Source organism: Oxyura jamaicensis, chromosome 15 (genome assembly GCF_011077185.1).
Source record: "Oxyura jamaicensis isolate SHBP4307 breed ruddy duck chromosome 15, BPBGC_Ojam_1.0, whole genome shotgun sequence".
NCBI lineage: Eukaryota > Metazoa > Chordata > Aves > Anseriformes > Anatidae > Oxyura > Oxyura jamaicensis.
Window position 1 is genome coordinate 3,783,067 of NC_048907.1, and position 25,297 is coordinate 3,808,363.

At 60.2% G+C, this 25,297-nt stretch overlaps 1 protein-coding gene across 15 annotated transcripts in view; it reads right to left on the reverse strand.

Moving 5' to 3' along the window:
- The window catches only part of NCOR2 (nuclear receptor corepressor 2), a 230,811-nt gene that overhangs the window by 14,490 nt on the left and 191,024 nt on the right, over nucleotides 1-25,297 (reverse strand). For all 15 annotated transcript variants that reach the window (XM_035341049.1, XM_035341048.1, XM_035341040.1 and 12 more), the window contains 15 exons: nucleotides 20,512-20,632; nucleotides 19,399-19,639; nucleotides 15,368-15,523; nucleotides 14,734-14,873; nucleotides 14,553-14,658; nucleotides 13,778-13,882; nucleotides 12,772-12,875; nucleotides 10,319-10,469; nucleotides 5,845-5,997; nucleotides 5,371-5,457; nucleotides 4,808-5,085; nucleotides 3,734-4,097; nucleotides 1,010-1,237; nucleotides 607-852; nucleotides 338-487 (listed from right to left, as the gene is read on the reverse strand). In XM_035341049.1, the coding sequence (XP_035196940.1) occupies nucleotides 338-487; nucleotides 607-852; nucleotides 1,010-1,237; nucleotides 3,734-4,097; nucleotides 4,808-5,085; nucleotides 5,371-5,457; nucleotides 5,845-5,997; nucleotides 10,319-10,469; nucleotides 12,772-12,875; nucleotides 13,778-13,882; nucleotides 14,553-14,658; nucleotides 14,734-14,873; nucleotides 15,368-15,523; nucleotides 19,399-19,639; nucleotides 20,512-20,632 (2,630 nt within the window). The remainder of the gene's footprint in view (nucleotides 1-337; nucleotides 488-606; nucleotides 853-1,009; nucleotides 1,238-3,733; nucleotides 4,098-4,807; nucleotides 5,086-5,370; nucleotides 5,458-5,844; nucleotides 5,998-10,318; nucleotides 10,470-12,771; nucleotides 12,876-13,777; nucleotides 13,883-14,552; nucleotides 14,659-14,733; nucleotides 14,874-15,367; nucleotides 15,524-19,398; nucleotides 19,640-20,511; nucleotides 20,633-25,297) is intronic.

Below are 25,297 nucleotides of genomic sequence, written 5' to 3' on the forward strand. Positions count from 1 at the left end.
GAACGGCTCCATCCAAGGTCACCTGGAGCAGGACAGACCGGGGCGACCAGCGCGACAAAGCCCGGGCAGATCACGCAATAGCTGTGCTGGCGCCGTCTCCAGGATATGACCTTCCACAAAGCTGTTTGCTAGCTGCCACTTCGGGGAAAAAGCAGGAAAAGCAACGAAGCTCACAACAAGCAGAATCAGAGGAGCTGGTGCGAGGGAGCCGGAGTGCTGGTCCCCAAGCAGGAATGAATTTGGGCTCTGCCCCAGCATACCGAGCTCACGGCCCCGAATTGTTTAAGGGAGTCCTGCCCAACCCCTTTCCCACGGGAAAAGCAAGCTGCAGCATTACCTGGGGAGAGCGGGGAGCTGCTGTGTCGGCTGCTGAAGGTCTGGGGGGGGCCGGGGATGTAGGTGATGCGGTCCATGGAGGTGGCAGAGGTGCCGGGGGTGGGGGGCACGAGGACAGGCAGGTGCGGCACTTGGGACAGGTCGATGATTCCTGGAAGAGAGCAGTGAGAGGGCTGTCAGGGTGACACCGAGCCGCTGTGACTTGACCCCAGCCACAGCTCCCAGAAGGTGGGAACCCCTCCACCCCCCTCCAGATGGATTCACAAGGACCTGCTGCATAGTTGAGGGCGAGCGAGGGCTCCCGGGGCGACAAGCCGCGCAGCATGTCCGCCCGCTGCGCCATGGCCGTGGCTGCGGCGTTGTGGTGCATCTGCTGGGACGTGATGTAGTCGTTGATGATGGTCTGGCGGTTCTCCATGGCGGCCGTGTCCGGGTACCCCCGGATGAGGTACGGGGGGTAGAGGTGGGGGTACGTGGGGCTCGGGGCCAGATGCCTCGGCAGGTAGTAAGCAGCAGCTGGGAGAGAAAAGGAGGGAGAAATGAAGCGGCTTTCCCCACCGATGGGTTTTTGGGAGGCAGCACGCCATGGTTTTTCCTGGTGCAACCCCAAGTTTTGGAGCATGACAAGGAAAAACCGATCCCAAACCAACCGTGCCCCCCCTGCCGAAGGTACCTGCTTCCAGTTGGATTCCCCTTGGGATGGCAGCGGGATCGAAGGCCAGCGGGATGTGTCCTCGGTACAGGTCGACCCCGCTCACGCCACGGAGCAAGTGCTCATACGGGGAGATGGGGTGGTGGTGGTCGGGCACGGGGGCGTGTGGCGACTTGGAGTTGGTGAGCTCTCTTGACGTGGGGGTGATCTTTCGGTCCTGGGACACTGGCTTCCCAGCAGTGATGCTCCCTGCAGTGAGCAGAAGGAAATGAGTCAGAGACTGAGCACCATGGCCAAGCCACGTCCCCGAGGGGTACCCACAGCCAAGCGTTTTCTCATGGGACGCCCACGGCTCCTCCTGAACTCAAGGGACCCTTCTTCCCTCCTTGCTGCACTGCCGTGGCCACATTACACCACTGAGACCAAGGTGGCCAAGCCCTGGTCACACCCCGGAGGAGAAATCCATCCTAAACCCTCCCACGTGTGCCCCATGAGAAATGGAAAGGGGCTCCCACCCCCCACTGTGCCACCTGGACCTCTCCCTTGGACATCCCGCTCTCACCTTCCACCTCCCATGAGCAGAGGAGTGGGACAGGGCACAGGTACAAGGTGCGACACGCTGGGCTAACCCATCTTTGCTACAACAGCACCGAGAATGCGGTCGTGCAAGACCCGGGGCAGCCCTGTGCTACTGGCAGGGTCGTGCGTGTCCCCTGGGCATGGCTGTCTGCAGCATTTGCACAAGGGGGACGCCGGCGCTTTCCTATTCATCCATCCCACTGCATGCACACCGTGCATCCTGCAGGCTCATCCCACCCTGCACGGGCACCCAGTGATGGAGCCTGGCTGCCGTGCTCCTTGGCACACGAGCAAGGAAGAGGTTAGGGCTGCCGGGCAGAGCCGGGGACCCCAGAAACTCCTGGCCACGGTGACGAAACCCAGTTCAGAGGGTTCAAGCACCAGCTGCCCTCTGGAGCTGTCAGCTCTTTCCCAACACACGGAGCGAGGTTGGATCAATGTCAGGGCCTTCCCTCGGCTCTCCCAACCTGCACTGGGCATTGGTGGCACTTCTCGCCCCACCTGGGACAAAGGGCACCAGCTCATGGTGTTCTTAACAGGCTGGGGACAGCAGCTGACAGCCACCCCAAAGCAGCGTGAACACGCTCCTCTTGCACCAAATTGCGCAGAAATGAGCCCAAAGCCGTTCAGAAAAAAGACGGAGCCAGCCTGTCCCTCCCCATCAGCCTACCACATGCACCAAAGCCCCGTCTCTGCAGAGGGACAGGGATCTGGACTATGATGTCTGGCCGAGCCCTGCTGGCCAGCAGCCACCCCCTGCCCAACCTCCGTGTGCCGGATCCAGCCCCGCTGGTGGGGACTTGGAAATAACCACAGCTCCAGCACCGGCCGGGCGCACCGCCACGCCTGCCCCTCTCACAAACCTCAGTGTCTTGGTGTGGCCACGAATAAACCAAACCTGCAGGGGCAGGAGGAAAACCCAGCCGGCGTGGGAAAGCTCCACTCCAGCTCCGATCTACGACTCCTCCTTGTAGGGCCCCGCTCCTGCAGATCTCCTGCGTCCCCAAACCCCGTGATCTCCAGACAGGCAGAAACCTACTTTGCTGCTGGCGCTTTACAGGAACGCTGATTTTTCCCTTGGGATCCCTCCCCACAGCCTGGGTGCTGCCTCCTCCGCGCCATCCTCACCATATGTGCAAATCTCAGAGAACTGCAGAGCAGCTGAAGGCTTCCCCAGCAGCACTGACCCAGCTAGAAAAACAGCTAGAAAAGGCTGCGGCAACGGGATCTGCTGACCACGGAGACCCCCCCCGTGTGCCCAGCCGGCCGTGAGTGATGCCGGTGGGTTTTTTTGGAGAGCTCTGCCCCTCACAGCCCCATCTCACGGGGGAGCCGCATCCCGGCCCTGGTTTTTGGCAGACTGCAGTGCCTTGTGCCGCACGCCCCCAAATCATGAGACTCTTGGTGTAGGACAAGGGTTTGCAGGTGGGAGATGCAAACCTCCTGAGAACGCCGCCGCGGAGCTGGAGGAGAGCGGTGCCCCGGGCTGCTGCAGCTCCCCGCAGCTAGCAGGAGAGATGACAAGGTGTCCTAGGGACTGCGTTCTGCACTGCCCACGGGTGTGCCGTAACGCCAGAGGACTTTCTGTGCTCTAGATCCTAGTGGGTCTCACCAGATCACCAGATCTGAGCATGCGCCTGGTCCCTGGGAGCCCCAGCTCTGGGGCCAGGAGATGACTGGAGCCAAGGGGAGTGGGCAGACCCCCCCCGGAACAGGCTGGGGAGGCTGCAGACCTCAGCAGCCAGGCAAACTGCCCGGATCTACCAGCTCAGGAGGATTATGTGTACCTGGCGGTGAGGTGCTTGGGTGCCAAGGTGATGGATAAACACACAAGGCAGGCAAGCAAACACCGGCTCGGTGAAAAGGGTGAAAATCCCCCGGCCCAGTGCACTGAGTGAGCACTGCTCTCCTGACCTCCTTTAGAAACAGGGGTGCTCAGGGACAACCCCGGGACAGGGAAGACACTTTCCACACAGCATCAGCTTCACCAAGGTCTCCTTTCAGCTACCCCACGGCAGGCATGCCCCAGCTCCCATGAGTCAGCCCCAGCCGGGGAGAACAGGAGAGCAGGTTGGACGGGCACCCGCCAAGAACAGGTGGGGTCAGCAGCAACTTCCCGTGCACCTCGCTATAAACCTTAGCATCCAATAAAAAGTTGACAAGTACCTTCATGCTGCCGTGGCGTGGATTCCCTCGTGGAGACCGGAGACCCTCTGTGCAGGTGGCTGCTGAACGCCGTGCTGTGCCCTGCCTGGTGGTCCTCGTAGGCGAGGGCACTTTGGTGGGGTTTTCCCGGCTCAGGCACAATCACGGGAGCCCCTCTGGCGATCGATCCGCCCGAGTTTGTCACTGGGCTCGGCCTGTTTTTCAGGCTCTCTTCGTAAGCTCTCTCCAGGTTCCTTGGGTCTTGTATGACGTCCAGAGAGTGTACAGAGTGAAAAGTCCTCCCGGGACTGCCGATGATGGACCGCACGTCATGCTTTTTGGTACTCGACGAAGAAGAGCCGCTGTCGTACTTCAGCGGGGTACCCTGCGGACACAAGGCAGGTGAGATGTCAACGGGGCAGAGAGCGGACGGGGACGCGGCGACTGCACCCCACCGAGCTTCAGCGGGGCTTGTGCTTCCCAGTCCAGTGGGTCGGTACACCAGTGACACCAGTTTAGTTGGTGAAATGGCAGCAGCCATCATCAGCAGAGATAACCGCACCGAAACGGGCAGGGTGGGGTGCCCGCTTTGCATGTCGTGTTGTGCTACAACAAGACGAAGATGAGTCACAGCCGAGCGCTGGCTGTGCCCATCACGCCTCGCTCCTACACACGCTGCGAAATGAGGTAGGCCTGCGAGGTGCCATGGGAACCCTGCAAATATTTGCAGCCTGACAGGAGACAGCACGCAATGCTTCATCCTAAATGCTGGCCTCGCTGGGTTGACTCTTGCCCATAAAGCGAGGAGACCAAGGCTATGCACACCCAGTCACAGCTGCCCAGGGCACCAAGTCACCTCTGGCCTTGAACATGAGCCAAATGCGGCTACTCCCGTGTGCGGGGACAGAGCGCTGCCTTCTTCACATGCCAGGGAGCATGGAGGTTTTGTATTTATCTGCTTGAGGATGGAGAAGGGGAACCCATACCCAAACAGAGCCTAAATACTGAGCAGTTTGCAACCCCAAAGCCCTCTCTTCTCTCCTGTTGGGAGCAGACCCTTCAAGGGCAGCAGGCTGGGTAGGAGCGAGTCTGTACCTGTGTAATGGAGCCTTCCTTCAGAGGCCTCGTCAGGGAGATGTCCGGGGTCCGCCTCAGCTCCTCCCGAGGAATCTCATGGATTGACCTTCCCGCTTCTTTCACCGTGGCCACCAGGCCTTCGTGGGCTGGCTTCATTTTCAGGGGAGTAAGGCCCTCGTGAGACCTGACCTTGTAGGCATCAGATAAGTCCCGTGGTGGAGTGTTTTCCCTCTTGAGCTGTTTGGCTTCTCTTCTGAGGTAGTCCTCATGGGCCTCCACGTAGGACCGAGGTATTCCTGCAGCCCCCGAGCAGACAAAGCAGAGGGTGAGTCCCCAGCCACGCACCGGGCTCCCAGTCCCCATGGGGATGCTCAGCACCAGGGGGCCTCCAGTTAATGGAGGAAACTCACGGACTGGTACCCAACTGAGCACACATGCAACTACACCCCTAACCCAACAGGACCCCCTGCCATTACCACCAGTTTCTGGACCCGTTTTGTACTAAGGACAAGGGGCCGCGCGTGTGAGATACTTCCCCGTGTTACTTCTAGCCATGGCCTTGTCCTGCCTGCAGGCATTACCTTGTGTAATTGAGCCGCGGATGTGGTGCTGCTCCTTTAGGTTATGGGGACTGTGTCGGTCTGGAGGGATCGCTCGACCCATGAGACCTAGAAGAGATCCAAGGGGGAAAGTTGGGTTGTGACACAGAAGTTCATTTAAAAAAGAACGCACAGTGACGGTGTTACCAGGGCTCCGGGGAGAAAAAATACCAGCAGTTTCTAAATGACTCGATTTCTCTTTTTTAAATGTGCTTCCTTTTTTGTAGTCCTGGAACTCGTTTAGCAGGACAGAAGCCAAAGGCAAACAGGCCAGCCTGTGTCCCTAGGCTTACCATGCCTGTCAGACGCTGTCCTGTTGGGATGTGCCATGGGATCCCAGCTAACCACTGCCAAAATACGGGTGTGGGAAGGCTCATCGTGTAGACAGGACACAAGATGGTGTCTCTGCAGGTCACTGCTGGCACAGCATGGGGAAAAGGTTTCCCCCAGACCCACCTTCAATGCTGGCAGACAGCGGATCACGGGCTGACAAGCCCCGGCTGATCCTCCCCTCCATCATGTCGTAGGTCCGCTTGGTTCCCGTGGTCTCATGCGAAGCTCCCGAGCTCCTGCTGTCTTCTTTGGGACACTGAGAAGCAGCAACCCCACCTGGGGAAAGGAACACCGAGAAGCAACATGAGGAGCACAGAAAGCTGGCACTTGATGCAAGAGGGTGTTTACTACTGTCTGGCTGTGTTACCAGAAGGTCAGATCCCATCTGAGCACCAGCTACCGCTTGGCACGGCAAGGAACATCACATGAGGTTGGCTTCCAAGAAATTCAGCTGATGTCTTCTCCCCTCCCTGCCTGCTCAGATTCCCGATCTGTGCCTCCTGCCTGGGTAGGAGCATCCGCCCTGTCGTGTCCTGCTCCCTCCCACCCTGCGTGGGCCAGACGTAGGCAGCGGGACAGCTCGGAGCCGGCACAGCCCTGGTGTCAGCAGCTGCAGTTCCACTGAACTCAGCCCTGCAGTGCTGGGGAAGTTTTTTTTTTTGTTGTTTTGATTTTTATGAGACACCTACTGTTTGGGATCTTGTCCAGTCTTAATATTTGCTGAGACACTCCCTGGGTGAGAAAAACAGGCAAGAGGGGAGAGGCAAAGCAGAGAAATCCTTTGAAGCAGCGATGAGCGCACACAAGAGGCGGCGAGAAGTCCCACGGGTCCAAGCCGGAGCGATGGAGAAAGCACCGGCGTGACTGCAGGCCACGGACCACGTCCTCATCCAAACTCGGACCAGATTTTTCTGCAACGTGGAGCCCGAGCCCTCGCCTCCCTGTGGCGGGCAGCACACGCCATCCCCGAGCAGCGGGCTTGCCAGCGCAGCCCGCCCGTGACCTGGAAAGCCGCTGCCTTGCCTCCGCGCCCGCCCCGCCGAACCCATCCGCTGAGCCCAGTTTCCTCCATCGGGTGCAGCGAGCTGTGAATCTCACAGGCCGGTTGTGATCCAGCCGAATGCCTCGTGTTTATGTAACGAGCACCGAGCGAGGATGTTGGCTCGGGGAGAGCAACGCCTCTGCCCATTATCTCTGGCCTGGCCGCGCCTGCCAAGGATTGCTGGTGCCCCGATCCTCCTCTTCATGGGCAGAGAATGTGGTTATACAATTAGGGAAATGGAGGAGAAGTTAAAAACGTTAATTCCATCACAGACAACTGGCAATAAAAGTTGCCCTTTGAAAAGCCAGTAATTAATAAAATGGGATTATCACAACTTCACACCCACTGTCGCTTTCTGCCATCGGCATCCACTCGATCCAGAAAGGGTCTGGGGCTGCGTGCAGGGAAACAAGAGGTGGATCGGGCTCTGAGCCTTCAGTTCAATGTCATTCCAGGGGAAAAATCCGGGGGTGATGCTCAGAGAGCAGCCAAACACCTTGCGGCAGACGAGGGGCGACGCTCCCACACCCTGTCATCAAGGCACATCTGTTGCAGCCGTCCCTGTGCGGAAGGGAACACGGCCCTGGGCACCCTTTGTGCTGCGGGGGAGCAGGGGGAGGGCACAAGGGAGGAGAGAGACTAAACAGAAAGCAAATCACTCCAAAAACACGTCCCTTGCCTTGCAGAAGCCCTCAGCAATCATGTGCGGAATGAGAATAACCAATCTAGCACAATTCAGCTCGCACATGCTACAGGATCTCGTCTCATTACAGCTCTTTTATTTTAAGCACCCTCATGACACTAAAGAATTTGCAATTTTTTCTTCTGCTTGCCAAAATTCATAATCACCAACAATTTCATTTTCCTTCTTTCCCTTTTAACTCTTTGGCTTCAGGCTGTGAGGCCTCGCCAGGCTGCACTGGGGGGAGAGGCAACGGGGCTGGCTGGGCTGCAGGAGCAGACGAGATTCCTCAGGATGCGATAAACGCTATCGAGCATGGAAAGGGCTGCTGTGGAGGGGAAGGAATTAATTCCTCATCCGCGTCCCCCGCAGGGGGTAGGATGAGAGGCGATGGCTGCAGCCGGGGAGGCTCAGGATGGCTGTCGGGGAGCTCAGCTCTCCTTTGGCAGCTGCCAAGTCCCAAAGCAGAAAGTGGGAGGGCACGACGTCCTCGACTCAGCCTCGAGGGTCTCGCTGATGCTCCCAGCACCTAAAGGATCACCGGCTTGGGGCTCTGTAGACCCACACCTGTCCCCAAGAGGGCTGCGACCTCCTGTTCTGGCCACCCTGGGGTTGCTGTGGGAGGCACAGGGCAGTGCGTGCAATGGGACCAGTTTTGGGTCCCAGCTCTGTCTGGTGTGGGATCCCCTCTCGGTGAGCGGCTCCGGACCCGGGGGCAGGGGCAGCCCTCGCCACCCGGCAGCCTCCCCCGTCTCCGCCCCGGTGGCACCACGTTTGTGCCCAGCCTCATTCGACTCCAAGCCTGGGCAGAGGAGATTAAAATAGCTCGTTGCACAAACAAGTCCCGAAACACTTCCTGCGTCCTCGCTGGGACGAGTCCTGCCAAGTGTCCCAAAGGGCGCGCAGACACAAGTCTCCTGCGGTGACACTTCTTATCTGGGCGAGAGTTGACACCAAACACGGGCGGGTGCGGGACGAGGCGGCTTCCACGCGGTGAGCAGGAGGCAGAGCCCTGTCCCCACAGGTCCCCGCAGCCACCCGCAGGGAGGTGGCACCTCGCAAGCCTTCCCCATGGCATGACCCAAATGCTGTGTCACCAGCCCGTGGTGAAAGCAGCTCCTGGCCCTGCAGGGCTGCTCCCAGACAGCCTCCGCCCCAGGGGGGATGCAGCCCTCAGGCGTTCGAGCACGGCAGCGGATGGGAGCGATACTTGCTGAGGCAGGCGAGTGCCACCACCATCAGGCTCTGGGCTTTGCTCGTCTCCATTTGACTCAGAGGAGAAGTGACGCATCCCTGCTGGATGGCTGTCGGCGTGCCAGGACTCCAGCATCTGGCTGTTTTTACACCGAGCCCTCAGGGATGAGAGGCCCCGGAGGACGCGGGGCTGCGGGGTTGCGGTGCCCGTAGCTCGGCTCTTCCCAGTGCCTGCCCCGGGCGAGGAGGAGCCGGGCGCCGTGCCAGGGGCAGCTGCAGCCCGGCCATGCCTGGCCCAGCACAGAGCGAGAGGCGAGCACGGAGTCGTTTCCAGCTTCACTGGAGATGAACATCTCCTTATCTCTAATGGAAGCCACCGGGGCTTGCAGTCAGGCTTTTATGGCCAGCGCTGCTATCTGCTGAGCAGGCGCAGAGGCGGGAGGAACAGCTGGTGGCTGCGTGCTGATGCCGCTAACGCAGCGAGGCAGCTTCGGCATGTAGCGAGGCAGCGTTCCCGTACAGCAGGGGTGTGGGCTGCCGCACAGCTTTCGGGTCTCCCCAGAGCCTCCTGAGAGCAGCCTGGTCCTCGGGCTCCTTGCAGCCACTCGTCCACGTTTGCTTTTGGCAGTCCTGCTGCTGCACTGCTCTCTGGCTGCCTGGGGGTCAGGTTGTTAACAAGTGTCGCTGGCTGTGCCGAGGGGTCTCCAGGCCGGTCCTTCGGGGCTCTGCACTCCTGGGCAGCTGGGAACAGGCACAAGAATCACCCAGAGAGGCTCCTTGCTGGGTGAGGGAACGGCCTTGCCCCATCCAATGGCTACGGGTGCTTTAGAAAACTCACAGGATAACGTAACGCGGTCCTGGTGACAAACAAGGCACCCTGACTGTCCTGTCCTGGAGCTGGAGGAGCCAGGGGCTGACTCATGCCCAGTTTTTAATGCAGTTCAATCCGTGCCACACTGCACTAGCATTGTCCTTCCTGAGACACGGGACAAGAAGCCAGCAGCCAGAGGCACAGGAGCCCCAGCCACAACTCTGCATGCAGGCTCCGTGAGCGAGGTCACTTCCATCTCAGCAGCTGAACCTGCTCACATCCACCGTGCTGCTTCTTGCTCAGCCCTATGCAGGTCGGGGCTGTCCGTCACACAGGCCATGTAGGAAGGAGACACCGAGTGCCCCACACCAGGATACCGATGATCAGGGAGCCACAAGCTCCCCTGTGCCATGGGGAAACTGAGGCACGGTGCTGCAGTGCCCAGGAGGTTGCAGTTTCCATGCCTGGAAAGCCGCACGATGTCCATTCCAAATAGGAAGTCTGCTTTCACAATAAATCTGTACGCCAAACCACCGGACTTGCCTCCATCCCGTAGGTTCTTTGGGCTCCACGTTGGCCCAAGACCGTGGGGACCCTCTCATGGTGTGGCACGTCAGGCACGTCCCACGGGCATCCCCCATCATGTCCCCGTGTGCCAGCAACACCACCTCCGAGGTGAGATAACGGCAAGGGACAAAGGGAAACCCAGCTGCAGGGGGGAGAGGTGGCATGGGAGAGAACCCATGCTGGAAGCGAACCTGCGAGGTCATCCCGTCGCACGTGGGCAACCTTGCCTCAAATATCTGACACCCGAGCACCGCGGTGCAGCCCCCAGCACCTGCCCGAGGGGCAGCGCGCTCCGACTTACCGTCGTAGGACAGCACGTGGCCCTTCTTCCCTTCGTAAATGACATGTCCTTTGGGCAGGGCATCCTCCCTCACTTTCTCTGCTCTGCTGGGGCTGTCTTCTCCGATTATCCTGGTAATGGTTCCTTTGTACAGCACTTCTGCCGGGGTGCCCTTGGAAAGCCACCAAGATCCATATTTAACAGTGTCACAAGCAATTAAGCAAGCAGGCGCGCTCGCACACAGGAACACTCTGTTCCGCCGGGGGAGCCGAGCGGAGGAGAGCGCGCCCGGCCTCCGCTTCCTGACACAGCCAGCAGCGAGAAACCTGCAGCTTAATTATTGATGAGGACAATAACGGCGAGCGGTAAGAAGGTACGTGATCTGGGGAAAGCTGCTGGGAAGAGGTGGGGGTGAGGGCAGCGCGGGGCCGGCAGGCACCAGGCTGAAAGGGGCAAAGAGCCGGGGCCAGCCCGGCTCTGGCTGGGTGCTGGTAACGGTGCCGTGGTCCTCACCTTGGGGCAGCCACCACCCTGGGCCTCTAAACCAGCAGCTCTGTTCTTCCCTGTGTGTTTTGGAGCAAGCTACCCGGCTTCTTTCCATCCCACAGGTGTGGGGCAGGGCTGGCAAGCACTGCCCGAGTGCGAGCTTTCCCCGCAGCCTATTTCCCCGCCCCAGCACCGCGAGCTGCGAGGCGTCCCACCAAGGCAGGGCAGGTGGGGGGAGCGATGCCTGCCGTTTGGCTCTCCAATGAAAGCAGGCTCCTTACACTAACTCGCATGAGCAGAAACCTCTGTTTCCCCAGGGGGAAAATGAACGTGGTTCACAAACACCTGCCCTCCCCGCCTCCCCTTTGAAATACCCGGAGCTGGATGTCCTTGAGGATGTCGCTGCTGATTAACGCTGCTCTGCCATCGCTGCCTGCTCCATGCCGAGCAGGAACAGACATGGGGGGATGATGTCCCCCCCCCCATCGCAGGGGATGCACAGCGGTGCCGTCAGAGCCCAGCTCCTGGCTGACACCCCCCCACTCAGCCTCACCCCACCAACAACCAGGGCTGATGCACACAAGAACCCCTGGGGAGCAAAACCCACCCGTGCTGGTGTTTGAGATTCTGCAGACCCTTTTCCCACCCCACCCTGGAGATGCCTCTGCTCTGCACCAAGCTGTCTGAGGGCCGCCAGTCCCCAAAATCCCCCCTACAGCTGCCGGGACGTGCCCGTGGGTGGGACCAGGGCCCCGACTGCTGGTGCTCATGGTACGCCCGGTGCTGGCTCTCCCAGCCCCAGGTAAAGTCGTCTTCCTTCCGCGGACGTGCTCAGAGGGGATTTGAAAGCAAGTGATGACAGATGGCTTCGGAGCAGAGAGCGTATATTCAAGATCTGCCTCCTGCACACTGGATGACTAATCTGAGATCAAATATCAGCCACGGCACCGGGAGCTGCTGCAGGAGCAGAGGGACGCAGGCTGCCAGGCCAGCCGGTGCCAGGCAGCAGGAGGGATGGGAACGCCAGGAGCAAGGGGCAGCGTGCTCTGGGCTTGGGACCTTAATTCCCCAGCCAAGGGAACCCAGACGGATTAAATAGCTGGATGTACAGCATCGTGCAAACTGCTCGTCTTTCCGAATTCTGGCACGTGGTGCTCAGGACCCTTTGTGCCCACCCATGGCTTCCCACAGCTGCGGCAGGGGCATACGAGCGGATGCGCTTGCTCCACCGGGTTATTTGCAGTCGTCAGGCATCCAGTCCTGGCAGCTGCTGGATGCAGGGCACCTGGCAGGAGAAGCTTTTGCTCTGAGCCAGGATTTAGGTTCAGGTCCCCAGGGCCAAAGGGAACACGGTCACCCTCTTTGAATGAAGCAGGCAAAAATCTCAGCACGAGTGGCTTTGAATACCTGAACGATGGCCAGATAAAATCCCCAAGGGAAACAGGTGATTTTTTTCTTAATGCTCTCTGCTCCGTTACCAGATGAGCAATAACTCACACGGCAAAAACTATCGCCCGCTTGCCAGCTGCTCTTCTGAAGATGGATGGTGGAGATTAAGGCCAAAGCATCTTCCTGCTCCACAGAGCCTTGGGCAGGACCCCCAGCACAGCGCGCTCTGCACTGGCAGACCTTGTTACCTACGTGCACCTCGCTGCCTCCTCCTCTCCTCGGCCTTCCACCCATCTCCTCCTCCTCGCTGCTTGCTTGCCCTGGCAGGATTATTTTCCCAGAGCCATTTAAAGCTGCTTTTGCCCGTGCTCCTGACAGCTACTGAAAGCAAAGCGGGAGCTCAGACACGCCGCGACTCTTTGCATCGCTGCTCGCCGAGCTCTGCTCTCCTGCAGCCTTGGGACAGGGCTCGTGCCAAGCCGAGCTGAGGCTGTCTGCAAGGGCTCTGTGATGCTGCGGGTGGCTCAGCCCCGTGCTCAGTGCACCCACAAACACCAGCACCCAGGAAAAGCAAAGCCCGACGGAGACAAGGGACTCACGTGCGTGATGGAGCCTCGGTATGTGATGGGCGACTCCGGAGGGGGCCTGGATGTGGGTGTCCCCTTGGTGATGCTCCCTCCCGAGGCAGAGCCGAGGGAAGTACCTGCAGGACACAAAGACGGCGAGTTGGAGGCTGCATCTGCTGCTCAGCACAACATCTGTGGGGCAAGAGTGCTGACGGCTAAGCCAGCAGGATTCGACCCAACCTCTAGCAAGCTGAGGGACCCGAGGGGGAGCCCACCAGGAGATGTCAGCATTAAATCCAGCGCCTTGCACAACACTTCCCACCCTGTCCCCCAAGGGACCCAGCCCTGGGGCTGGGAGGTGCAAATAATTCTTTTGAAGCCATCACCTCCCTGCTGCCTTTGTGGAGGGGCCAGGCAGATTTATGGGCCTGAGAGAAAGCACAGCCTGCCGCAGCCTCTGCTGCTGCGATCGGAGCACGTCTCCAGAGAGATGTAGCTCAGGGTGGTGTGAGTTCTGCTGTGTGTTATCTGGCTGGAGCCAATCCACTGCACACCCGGCCTCTGACTGCAGTAAGCTTGGGGACTTCACAACCCAGAATTAGCTCAATCACTTAAAAACAACACATTTGTGCTTATTCTCTGAAGAAAAATGGGAAGACTAGATTTAAATGAAATGTGGTCCCTGCCCAGCTGCGGCTGCACCAGTGAAAACCAGTCACTGGCATTTAACTGGTCTGGCTTTGCTGTCCTGAGCAACAGATTGCGGGGTGCCCCGTGAATACAAAACCCCTGCCAGGATCAAAACCCATGCCCTGATGCAGGGCTGTGGCTAGAAATGTCTCGGTGTCCCATTGGACAGCTGCACAGAGCTATCTGCCCCCTCTGGCAATCCGAACAGTGGGAGAAAAGGGGCAGAGAGACCCCTCTGGCTGGGCAGAAACCCCAAAATCCACCCAGACCTTCCCAGGGCAGTGTGTGCCTGGCGTAGCAGCGAGCATCCCGCCTGCCCTCCCACGCTGGGGCACGGCCGCACGCTCACCCCGCAGGATGGAGCCCTCCTGGGACGGCTGCATCACCAGGCTTTCCGGCTGGCTGGCCTGGCTTCTAGGAGAAAGTTGTTCCTGCTTTACTCCAGGAAAAGGCACTGGAAGACACGAAGCACAGATCAGTGTGGCCTCCGACAGCCTCCAGCTGGCACCTCCCGTGTCCTGGGCCACCAGGATCACGTCTCAGCCCCACCTGGCACCAGCTCTTGTGCCTGGCAGAGGCAGCACTGGGGACTGGCTGGACCAACGGCCAGGTCTTTGGTGGGGAGCCGAGGAGGAGGACTTGGAAGCCTCCCTGCAAAACCCACCGCTGGCCAAGAGCCTCCTCCAGCACCGCCGCAAGCAGCAGGGGCTGGCGGGTGCTGCCCAGGAGCAGGCACTGATCCGATCCCTCCTCGTGGGGGTCGCAGTGCCCCACAGTCCCCATTCAGCCCTGGTCCTTTGCCCAGCTCCTCATGATGTTAAAAAAAATGCTTCCAAATCTGCAGGCTGGACACTCTCCTTGTTCACTTCGGACCATTTACTCTTTATCCCACCAGCCTGGAGAGTGGCAATATGTTTCCTTCCTTCCATCACAGTATTAGCCAGGGGGTATTTATGGGCTGGGAAGCATCCCTGCCTGAGCTGTCCCTTTCCTATGCCGCATATATTTAGCTCCCTGTCTCTGCTCTCCCCAAACCCAACTGCCGTCATCCTCGGATCACATCTGCACCCTCTGCACTTCCTTGCTGTGCCCTGCGAGACATCCCTCGCCTCCCGATTTCTTACCCAGTTTCTTGGGATCCATTGTCAGGGGCAGGCCCATGGTGATGGAGCCGACGGGGACCTTGGCGTGCTCGGAGCTGTAGGGTGTGTGGAGCTGGAGGGGCATGCCCTGCGGTGCGAGAGGAGAGGTCAGGGAGCAGCCGTGGCCCCCGCGAGCCGTCCCCGCCGCTCGCACCCGCCGTACCTGGGAGATGGAGCCGACGGGTCTCTCCAGCACAGGCGGGTGCTTGGTGGAGGAGATGAGGGGAGGAGGGTTGGAGATGCTCGCTAGCCGCTGCAGCCCTGAGCGAGAGCTCTCATGCAGGTTTAGAGGGATGGGGTGTCCTGCATGGGAAACACAAGTGTTAGGGAACTCAGGGACAGTTACGTGGCCCTAGGATCCAAGCAGCACGATCGTTTTGGAGAGGTCTGGTCTAGTTTGAGTTTTCGCCTCTTCCCTTTTGGTTCTGCATCCAAACTGTGTGCCTTCCAGATAGGGAGGGACAGCAGAGTGAGGGCTAAATCCCTCCTGACTGCACCAAGGGTGGTGGGCAGGGAACACTCCCGGTGTTCTGTGACAAACCACGTCCCTCATCCTGCCCCGGTCAGGGCTGGGAGACCCGCCTGGCTGCTCTCAGCTGGCCCCACCGGCTGCGAGGGAGGCTGCTCTGTGCTGGAGCAAAGCAAGGGGCCGGCAGGTTTCTGCTGAGCCCCCTCTCCCACCCAAAAAGAAAATAAGTGCACCGATTTAAGGGAACAACCCGTGACGCTGGCTGCAACCGCAGCCTCTGTCCTCGGCCGCAGGTCAGGGCAGAGGGGACGTGGTGGATTGCACTTGCCTGGTGAGTTATACTGGAACAAGTGGGGCTCCGCCTGGGGAGAGGTTTTTATCACATCCCGGGAGTAGGACAGGACAGGGGGCCAGCATGAGGCGGCCGTCGGCTCCGCGCTCAGCTTCTGGGCCTCTGCGATGGATGAGAAATGCACCGACTTTTCTGCAAGGCAAAAGGAAGACAAACAGCTTGCTCAGAGGCACCCCACGGACAGGCAGATGTGAGAAGGGAAGGCTCAGCGAGCAGCCGAAGCCACATCCCTTCACACGGAGGTGAAACAACCTTCCTCCAGCTCATGCTCCTCGGCCAGGGGTGCAGGATGCTGCCAGCACCCCGTGTCCCCCGGCACGCAGGGGACATCCAGCGGGTGCTGCCTCGCTTGTGACAACCCCGTTGGTCTGCCGATGGGCCAGAAATAAAGGCGTCAGCTTGTCGGATGGCAAGGGAACGATGCTCAGAGCCCGAAGTGACCAGCTGTTCTCCCAGCACCTGGGACAACTGTGCTTTGTGAGACCGCCAAAGGCAAATGAAGTTCAAGACGGGCTCGGCGTGACGACTGGATGCCTCCGCTGCAAGGCAGCTGGGCTGCAGGCAGGGGAGCTTTCGGAAATGATCTGGCTCGGGTTTTGCTGGACGCCAGGCTGGGTTCGCCCCGGCTATAAAAAGGCTGATGCGAGGCCAAGAAGTGCCTGCTGGCTGAAGAGCCGTGCTGGGGGTGGTTAAGGAGCAGCTCTCTTCTTGACCTGAGCGCCCCGCGGGGTGCTGGGGAGAAGAGCTTTATCTGCTCCAGCCCGAGCGCATCCTCACGGAGGAACGCTTTGCTAAGCAGACAGATGAGGCAGCCGTTTTTGAACGGATTAGAGGCAGGTTCGGTAGGATTTGCTTTTAATCGATAAACACTTAATTTTGCACTGCCCTTCTTTGTCAGCCCCACCTGCATAACGCCTGCATTGACCAGAAATCAGGAACTGGGCAGTAAACAATAGCAGTCACAAATGAACCCAGCCTTTAACCATCAATTTTTGATAAAAATAGATGCCTGAATCCTGCTAAGCCTAATAATAGGGCAAGTAGATTATCAGAGGCCCAATTTAATGAGGCTTTACTGCATTATCATTATTAATGCTCAGTGTACTCAGAAGCTGGGAGATTATTCTTGTCCTCTTCGGTGAGACAAGAAATCCATTATCAGCACGCGGAGGTGTCTGGGCACACACACAGCTGCAGCCTGGCGGGGCCAGACCTCGCCTGCAGCATCTTCCCTCCCCGTGAAGATCCCATGCCAGGTCCCAGAGAGGATCCTCCCGGCACGGGGGATCCAGGAGCATCCTCCCCACCGACAGAGGGGCCGTGGCATCCCTTCATTTTCTCCCTTTCAGCTCAGCCCCACGGGCTGATCCAGCCCATGGTGTGCGGGGCTGAAAGGCGCTGGGATGTCCCAGCTGGAGCTGCTCTCCAGAGCCAAGGCGCCACCAGCCAAGGCTCCGCGCCCCCTGGATGGCTCCCGGAGAGCCACGTCCTCCTCCCCGCCCCGCGGGTGCCTCTCCCTCCCCTCCGTGCCTCTGTAGCCCGTGAAATGTGGCCAGTTCTTAATTGCCCCCGCATTAGAGGGCGGCTATAACTCAGCCAGCTTTTGATAAAATAGCACTTACACGGGGAAGAGAGAGTTCCTATTACCGTTTATCAAGCCCCTGGAATCGGAGCGAAGGAGTCAGAGTTTATACGATCCGTCATCCAAATTAATGCTCTTGGCTCCCCGTCTCCTCCGAAGGCCAACTGAAACACGACTGAATCAACACACAACGCACCGCCGGCTTTCCAACCGCCGCGCGATAACCCCAGATATGCCCGACGGCGGCTCGGCACCGGGGGAAGGGATCAGGGATCCGTCTGTCCCACCGCCGGGCTCTGCAGGGCTGCCTGCCCCCCGCCCGGCCCCGCGCTCCGCGGCTCGTCCCGCGCTCTGGAGGTACGGCTCTGGCCTGGCCGCCCTCCAAGGCGATACGGACCCAGCCAGGAGCCGCGAGGCAGCCAACGCCTTGGCCAGGATGTGTGCAAGACTGCTTTGAAGCGGATCCAGAATGGTGTGAAGGACGTCGATCCCCCGAGCGGCTGCAGGAGTTCAAGCTCTCTTATCGAGCTGGGCCTCAGCGAGAGCCGCGGAGGAGGCGGCGGACCTGCTGCGGGGAAGCTGGCCCCTGGCTACGAGGAGCCTCAGGGCTGCTCTGTTTGAGGTTTGCCGGCTGGGCTGGACTCTCCCCGTTTAACGAGGCCCGTGTAGGCGCGGTGAGGCAGCACATGTGGGGTGCTGACACTTGGTGCCCCATGGGGAGGCCTTGGAGAGCAGGGGAGGGAAGGGGCGCTCCCCTGGTACACAGATTTCCCTGCCTATTTCTGGGTATCCTGCCGCAGAGACAGCGCTGAGCCACCACCCGAGTTCATCGCTGCACTCAAACAGGACTGTGGGGATTTGGTTTCTCCCCTCGCGGTGCCTCTCAGCACAAACCTGCTCGTTTTCACACGGCAGATGCATTCACAGGCCCCCAGCGGTACCAGCACGCAGGTATGGTTAGCGGGGTTTGGAGATCCCCCGAGATGTTTGCTCCGCTCCCAATCCTCGTCACAGCCTGGGCAGCCTGCTCCATGGCTCTGTGCGGCACAGGACAGGTGCTGTGCACCTCGCAGGGTAATTAGCTTCATTAACACGGAGATCTGGAGCACTGCAGAGGCGGCCCAGAGCAGAAAGTGCTCCACACCAAATACTGGGGGGCGGTGGTGCTGAGCTCCAGGCTCCAGCACTCGGCTCACCAGGAAGCTGAGCTGTGCAAGACCAGATCCGCACAGGATTGCGGTGCAGGAGGAGGTCAAACCCCGTCACCCCATCACCCACCACCGGCAGGGAAGGGCTGGAAGGGAGCTGATCTGCCCAGGCAGCAAGCACCAGCGTGGGATCAGCTGAGATGGGACTTCACGGGTGGCAGCACCGTGACTCACGGGAAACTCCCTTCCTCAAGGTGAGCAGTCACCTTCCTGGCTTACATGCAAAACATTCGGGAGGGCTGATCCACACACCGTGCTGTTTATTGTTTAAGGAAAAAGAAAATTTGGCCAAGAGTCAGCAACCAACTCCTTCTGCGAGCACATCCTCCTGTCCAAAGAGGGACGTGGCTGCTCTGGGGGCTGAACAAGGGCACTGATTTCCCAGCGATGACCACAACCAGCACCAACCTGCCTCATCCATGTGGCCTCATCCCACCCCCCCACCCCATCTCCTTGCACTGCGATCCCAGTGTGGGACCCACGAGTGGGGGGCATCGCCCCCACAACGCCCAGCCTCCCGGCCCCCCTGATAGCACCGCTGGTGGCCGTGTCTCATCGACACGCAGCGGGCTACGAGGGGCAGGGACGCTGACCTGGAACAGACAGTCACCGAGATTAAAAACACATTTAGAGGATACTTCCCGACTCTCCTTAACCTCGATCCCCAGGTGCTCAAGCTAATAACACTTCAGATGCTCTATGGTGGGAAACTCGGGATTGCTCATTAGGCAGCCAAACCACATCAGAGCTATTCCGGGGAGAAAGCACTGGGAATCTTTACAGGAACCTTTGGACTCCAAGTCACAGTATTAGCATTGATTTTAAATGAAATAATGGTCCCTGCTGAGCATTAAAAGCATTCTTTATAAAAAGCCAGCAAGGTAGAAAAGAGCCATTGTACCCAAAGCCCTGGCATGCCTCCAGGCCCCTTTGCTCTCAAGTGAATGGCAGAGACGCTAATAAAGGCAATCTTCACCTCCTCGGCACTCGACACTAGCTCGGTGTTTGCTGTAGGCTCAATGAGACATGATGTACTGTCTAATGAACATGGGAAATTAGCCATGCCTCTCCGGTCCCGCTTCGAGATGCTATTAAAGAGCTTTCAAGGGCTGAAGCAAGCGTCCGCCTAAGAGGAGGCAAGCTGCTGGCTGTGTGCAGCTGCACACGGGGCACGTTGTGGCGCAGATCAACGCCCACCGCCACGCACGCCGCCCTACCTTCCTTGTCACCAACAGCGGGGCTCCGGCTCTTTCCCCTCGGGCTGCTGCTCGGCTGCTGCTGCTCCTTGTCAGCCTGCTGCTGCTGCTGGGCCTGCGACAGCTTGCTTGGGGGCACGTCCTCGCGGGCAGACTCGTGGGCTTTAGTGATCTGCTGCTGGTAGAGGGCCAGGGCGTGGGGAGGCACCTGAGGCTTCACGCTTCCACTCGGCAATATCCCCTCTGAGAAACCTTCGGAAATCTGCAAGGTAACAGCAAGAGCTGGGGAAACTCGCCGTGTCCTGTCAGCATCCCTGGCAGCCGTGGAGGCAGCCAGGCGTTAGGAAGCAGCTGCCCCACAGCCCTACCATCCCAAACGGAGCTCCAAGGCTCACCATCCATGGGAGGTGAAAACTCCCCCAACCAAGAGCGCCGGCTCTGTTCTGGTGACACCACCGGAGAGCCTCAGACCTCCCTTGGTTAAAGCCTCTAATCCGCAGTTCAGCGCCTGCAGCTTTGGCAAGCCGTTACATGACAGCAGCCGCATCTTTCGCTGTAAGAAGGGAAACTGCAGGAGCATCAGGAACTTTCCCGAGTACTTGAAACCCAGCACACACAAGCAGGGATTTTCTCTGCCCACCCCACCAATGCTGCTCCCCTGGCGCTGACCCTGGAGATAACAGGGTGCTTTTTGTCACAGCCCCAGACAGGAACCATCAGCCTTTTGTGGCCGTCCAGTAGCCGTGTACTGAAAAGGGGAGACGAAGAAGAGCTTCTGGATGAGGAAAAGCATAAATGTTTTACGTGGTGACTTTAAGCACGAGACCAGGAGAAGCACAGGGCTGGGAGGGTGCACAGTTGCTTTTTAAAGCAAAGGGAGGCAGCAGTCATGTGGCAACGAGGAGCTTTTTCTGTCCAGACCTCCCACTGCTTTCTGATAGAAGAGCTCGAGGGACATCCAAACATCGCTGGCGGGCTCTCGGGCAGCTGGGAGCACGCTGCGCACAGAAGGCACCTTGCTGGCACCGTGCTCAGCCACCCGCGTGCCGGGCAGGGGGACACGTCCCAGTGCAAGTGTACGTGCAAGGCACGTGCTCTGTCCCCAGCCCCAACCCTTTTTTTTCGGGCACTTACGATGGGAGGGATGGCAGCAGCGCGCTGCTTCAGCTGTTTCAGGTCCAGCGGCTTCTGCGGCGAGGAGTTGAGCCTGGCCTCGCTGGCGGTGTTGAGCAGGCTGGGCCGGGGGGACAGCAACCTGAGCACAAAACAGGGGTTAAGGGGCAATGCCACGCACGAGCTCCACATCTCATCACTCCCCCATGCCCCACAGCCCCCTGCTTTGGGCTGCTGAGCCGGGGACACCCTTGTCATCGACGAGGGGCGAGCTGGAGCACTGCTCGCAGCTGGGACCTCCACCTCGGTGGGCTGCCGGTGCCTCAGCTCCTTTTAGTCTTACAAGGAGCCCAGCAGACCCGCTGCCCTGTACACGACGCAGACCAGCAGCACCAAGCAAGCCGCAGAGCGCTGCCACAGCCAGGGCGGCTTTGCCGTGGGATAACCAGGCCTGGGGAAGGCGGGGAGAGGGACGGGATTCACGTCCTGCTCTCCAGAGACGACAAGTCCGGTGGGACTCGGTGCTCTGAGACAATTATGTCTGCCTCGAGAGGCTCTCAGTTCCTCTCTGCTTTAGCTGCCACGCTAATTATTTCTAGCAAAACTGCTGCTGCTGTCCAGAATAAGCCTGAGGGAGAAGCGGAGCCCGGAGTCACGGAGCAGGGCGACCCGTTCAGATTGCGTTTGGGCGCCACGCCACCCTCCCCAGCTCACTCAACCATCACCCAGCACTCGAGATCAGCCTCACGTTCCTTTTCAAGGACTGACTGTCTTTTATCAAGGCGCAAAAGCCTGGGAAAGTAGCCACACACACGCGGCTGGCGTGCCTGGATCACCTGAAAGGCAAGAGCCTGGATTCAGATGGGATTTGGTGCTCAGCCTCATGGCTGCACAACCCTGAACCCTCTCCGCTGGCTCTTCCCCATGGCTGAGCTGCGGGGTGGACGCTCAGAGGATGCCTGTGCCGAGCCCTGTGCAAAGAGCAAGAGCCCCAACACGCTGCTGTGCCTCAAAAGCTCTCCTCCTGGGCCAGGGCTCTCCCTGCCGCCGGGCACCGCAGCCCTCCTGCAAGGCACAGATGCAGCCAGGAGGCTGAAGGGGATTTCAGGCACCGCTGGGACCTCTGCCTCCTATCATCCTGCTGCACAGCTCCCCGCTGTAGGACCGGCTGACGCCTCGTTTGGGGGGTTACCAGCACCACGCTGCTTTCCCCTTCCCAACTGTTCCCCCACGCTGCAAGGCGGGGGGGCAGCTCCTGGGTCCCCCCAAAATGGGATGGGAAAGGAGAGAGGCAAAGCCCTCGGGTGGAGATGTGCCCGTGCTGAGACCCCAGGGCCACGTCGCTCCAGGACATCTTCACTTTCTCTCCCTCCCAGCTCCCATTTGTTGAAGCCAGTTCATCGTTTCTAAGTTTTACAGCGTGATTTGTTTATTTTAGCTGTTATTTCACTGCTCTCTTCAGCCTATAAATTCCAAGGTCATTCCATGCTCGCCCTTGGATGAATAAACAAGCGTGGCTGGGCCATGTGCGGGGAATAAATACATGGCTGCGCTGGGGCTGCCCCAGCCTTGGCGGCGTGCTGTGCCCTGCATCGGAGCGGGAACGGGACCCACCTCGGGATCTGCCCCAGAGGTGGGAACTGGGATGCTCTGGGGGAACCGGGAAGCTCTGGGGGAACTGGGATGCTCTGGGGGAACCGGGAAGCTCTGGGGGAACCAGGTGAGGGGCAGCTCACCCAAGCTGCTCTCTGGACAATCGTGGTGATGTCCGCCCACGGGACAGCACACGTGGGGTGAAGCCACGCCAGAGGAATGGGGGCAGCACCCCGAAGGCTGCTGAGAAGTGCCTGGGGACAAGGACACGCAGCACTTGCTCTCAGGACCGTCACGCCGTGCTGAGCTGCAGCACGTCTGTACTGGGGCTCCCAAACCAGAGACCACTGGGGAAAGCCCACGGTGGCAGCACGTTCCGCAGCCCCATTCCCCGGCAGTTTGGGCTCGGATTTTACCCAAGAGAAGCCAATCTTCAGCCTGGTTTCCTGCAGCCCAGTGAGCTCCACCAGCAGCGGGACAGGACGGAGCTCTCCCTGCTGCAGGCACAGCGCTGTCGGGCGGATGCTCTGCCCTGAGAGGCACCGCTCCTGTCCACAGCAGGACAGGGGACAAACACCCCTCAGCACCTCCCACCTGGGGACCCCAAACCCAAACCCGACCCGTGGGCGATGGCACGGGGAGGAGCAGCGAGCCCTCTGCGGGGTGTCAGCATGTGGAAGGCTGTGGGACGAGCAGGGCACCGCATCCACCCGAATCCTCCCGCTGTCAGCGCGGGGACTGGTCCAAGATCAAGACTCTGCTCGAACTGCCGGACACCCCAACACCCCCTGACCCCTCCAAGGTGGTCCAAACTCCGTTTCTTGCACACGCAATCGTTTCATAAAGGGGACAGAGACTGGGGGCAGCCACCAGGTTCCCCGGGGGGCTCAGCGCACCTCCCTGCCCCGCGCTGCAGACTGGCAGCGGGTAAGTGTGCGCGGCCTCGCACGCGTGTTCCCATCTGGCCTGACCTCCCACTGACACACAGCACCAGCAGTGCTCGCGGCAGCCCTCCCAGCACATGCTGCGTGTAACCACAGACGCTCAGCCGGCTCTGACGAGCTAAGGTTTTGTGTGGCTCCTTCTCCCAGCCTAGCCTTTGCCAGCAGGAGGACCCGCGGTGGCCAGCGACAGCCCCGTGGCCGCAGGGACGCTCGAGCCACCCCCCGTCCCCTCCTGGGAGACGTTGCGGCCACCCCACAGCTTTCACAAGCTCAGCAGCGCAGGGTGGGCGGGAGAGCATCGCCCACATGCCCGGTGCTGTCCCAGCCCGGGCGGCTCACGCGGCATCTCGGCAGCCCCGTCCTCTTCGTCGCCTCTGCCCGCGTGCTCGCAGTCACGCGGCCGCCCGCGAGCACGCAGCCTCGGCCGGCTGGAGAAGCGAGGAACCAGGGCAGCTGAACTTCCCCAGCTTGGTAGAGGGCTGCAGGCGTGCACCGGGAGGCACGCCTCTGGTTCCCAGGAGATTGCATTGAAAAGGAGCCAACAAGGAAGCGCACAACGTCCCCAGGGGCACCACGGCAGGTACCAGCTCCTGCAAACCGGTTGCAGGCCACGGTGCGGGCTGGCAGGGCTGGCTGCTTCGCCCGGACAAAGCCACGGGGCTGCTCGGGCTGCGGCTTTCCCTGCCCGCAGGCTCTGCTCTCACCTGCGCCTTCCCACCAGGCTGCCACGGGGAGCGGCCGGGCAGCAGAGGGATGCCTGGTTACTGCTTGATATTCCCGGGAGCTAGGAGCAGTTTGACGGCTGAGGTATTTGCACTGACTCAGTGCAGAGCCCGGCTGGAAAAGTTCCTGAGAAGAGCCGCTCCTTTGCAGCAGGGAGGCTGGCAAAAGCTGCTGCCGTCCCCTTTTCGGCTGGGTTCAAGTCAAAGCGGAGCAGCGGAGCCCTGCTGGCTTCGCTCCCCCTCGCAGGGAGGTTTCTCCCAGCTGGGAAGGGGAGGGCAGGGAGGGGAGGTGCTGGACTCCTTCCACGCCAGAGAGGAGCTCCGCAGCCAAGAGGCCCCGGCCCCACCACGGGGCCAGGGCCAGCCGCATCCCCAGCACCCCTCATCAGCATCCGCGCTGCTTCCAGCGGGGGGGGGGGGGGCTGCTCCCGGGGGGCGTGCGAGAAACTCGAGGGATGAGGGATGCTCCTGCTCCCTCCTGCACCAGCAGCATTCACCCACCAGCTCCTGAATCCGCCGCAGTGCCCTTCTGAGAGCAGCGCTCCCGTTACGGGTGGCAGATGACAGAAGCATGGCAGCTGCCTGCTGCCTTGTCCTGCTGCTTCCCTTGTGTGGTTTTTTATTTTGTTCTTTCATTTTTTTTTTTTTAAAGCAGCCTGCCTGGCCTTGGAGAACCCGTCTCGCTGCCAACCGCCCCCCGCGAGCCCTCGGGAGGGCTGCAGGATGCTGGGTGCAGGACACCGGCCTCCGGTCCAAGCCCAAGGCAGAGGCAGGAGCCTGGAGGGGCTTCCGTGCCCCCGTGCCACGGCCGGGTGGATGCAAGAAGGTCGCTCCCGGCCCAGGAGCCAGCGTGGATGGAAGTGGGAGCCACTAGAGAAAATAGCACTACAAAGAGGCGTGTATTTATATATATTCTTTAAAAAACAGGAAACCCTGTCCCGTTTGTGAGGCTCTTGGGTGGGGAGGGCTCTGTGGCTCTGGTGGGAAGAGACAGGAGGGGAACAGGACGTTTCCCCTCCGAAGAGGCCGATGTTTCCCCTCCCTGTCCCAAGAGCCACCCGTGGAGGGTCACGGACCCCCTCGGCCACCGGCCAGGGTGGCTGCGGGGCTCGGGACCGCAGCAGCTCAGGTGAAGCCCCGGTGGTGTTTCCGCAGGATAGCTCGCACATCCCTCCCCGTTCTGCCCCCTTCATGGCCAGGGCGGATATTTCACCCTCGCGGATCCCAGCGGCATCTCCGCCAAGGCAGCAGCTCGCCCCCTCTCTGCGCTGGGAACACGTCCCCGAAGTGACTGCTCCCCTGCCAGCGCCGACTCAGACAGAAAAACCGTTCCCAGCCCCGGATGCAGGCAGCCCAGTCTACGCCTCTGCATAACTCAGCTGTCCCCAAGGGCACGTCCGGCTCCATTGCATCACCCCGCAGGGCTGCGAGCAGCAGACTCAGCGGTTCTGCTCCCAACACCTGTCCACGGCCATTGCCCAGCAGCACCCCCGCGTTGGGACATCGCGCTGCCCGCGGGGTCACGGACCCTTCGCAAGCGATGGCCAA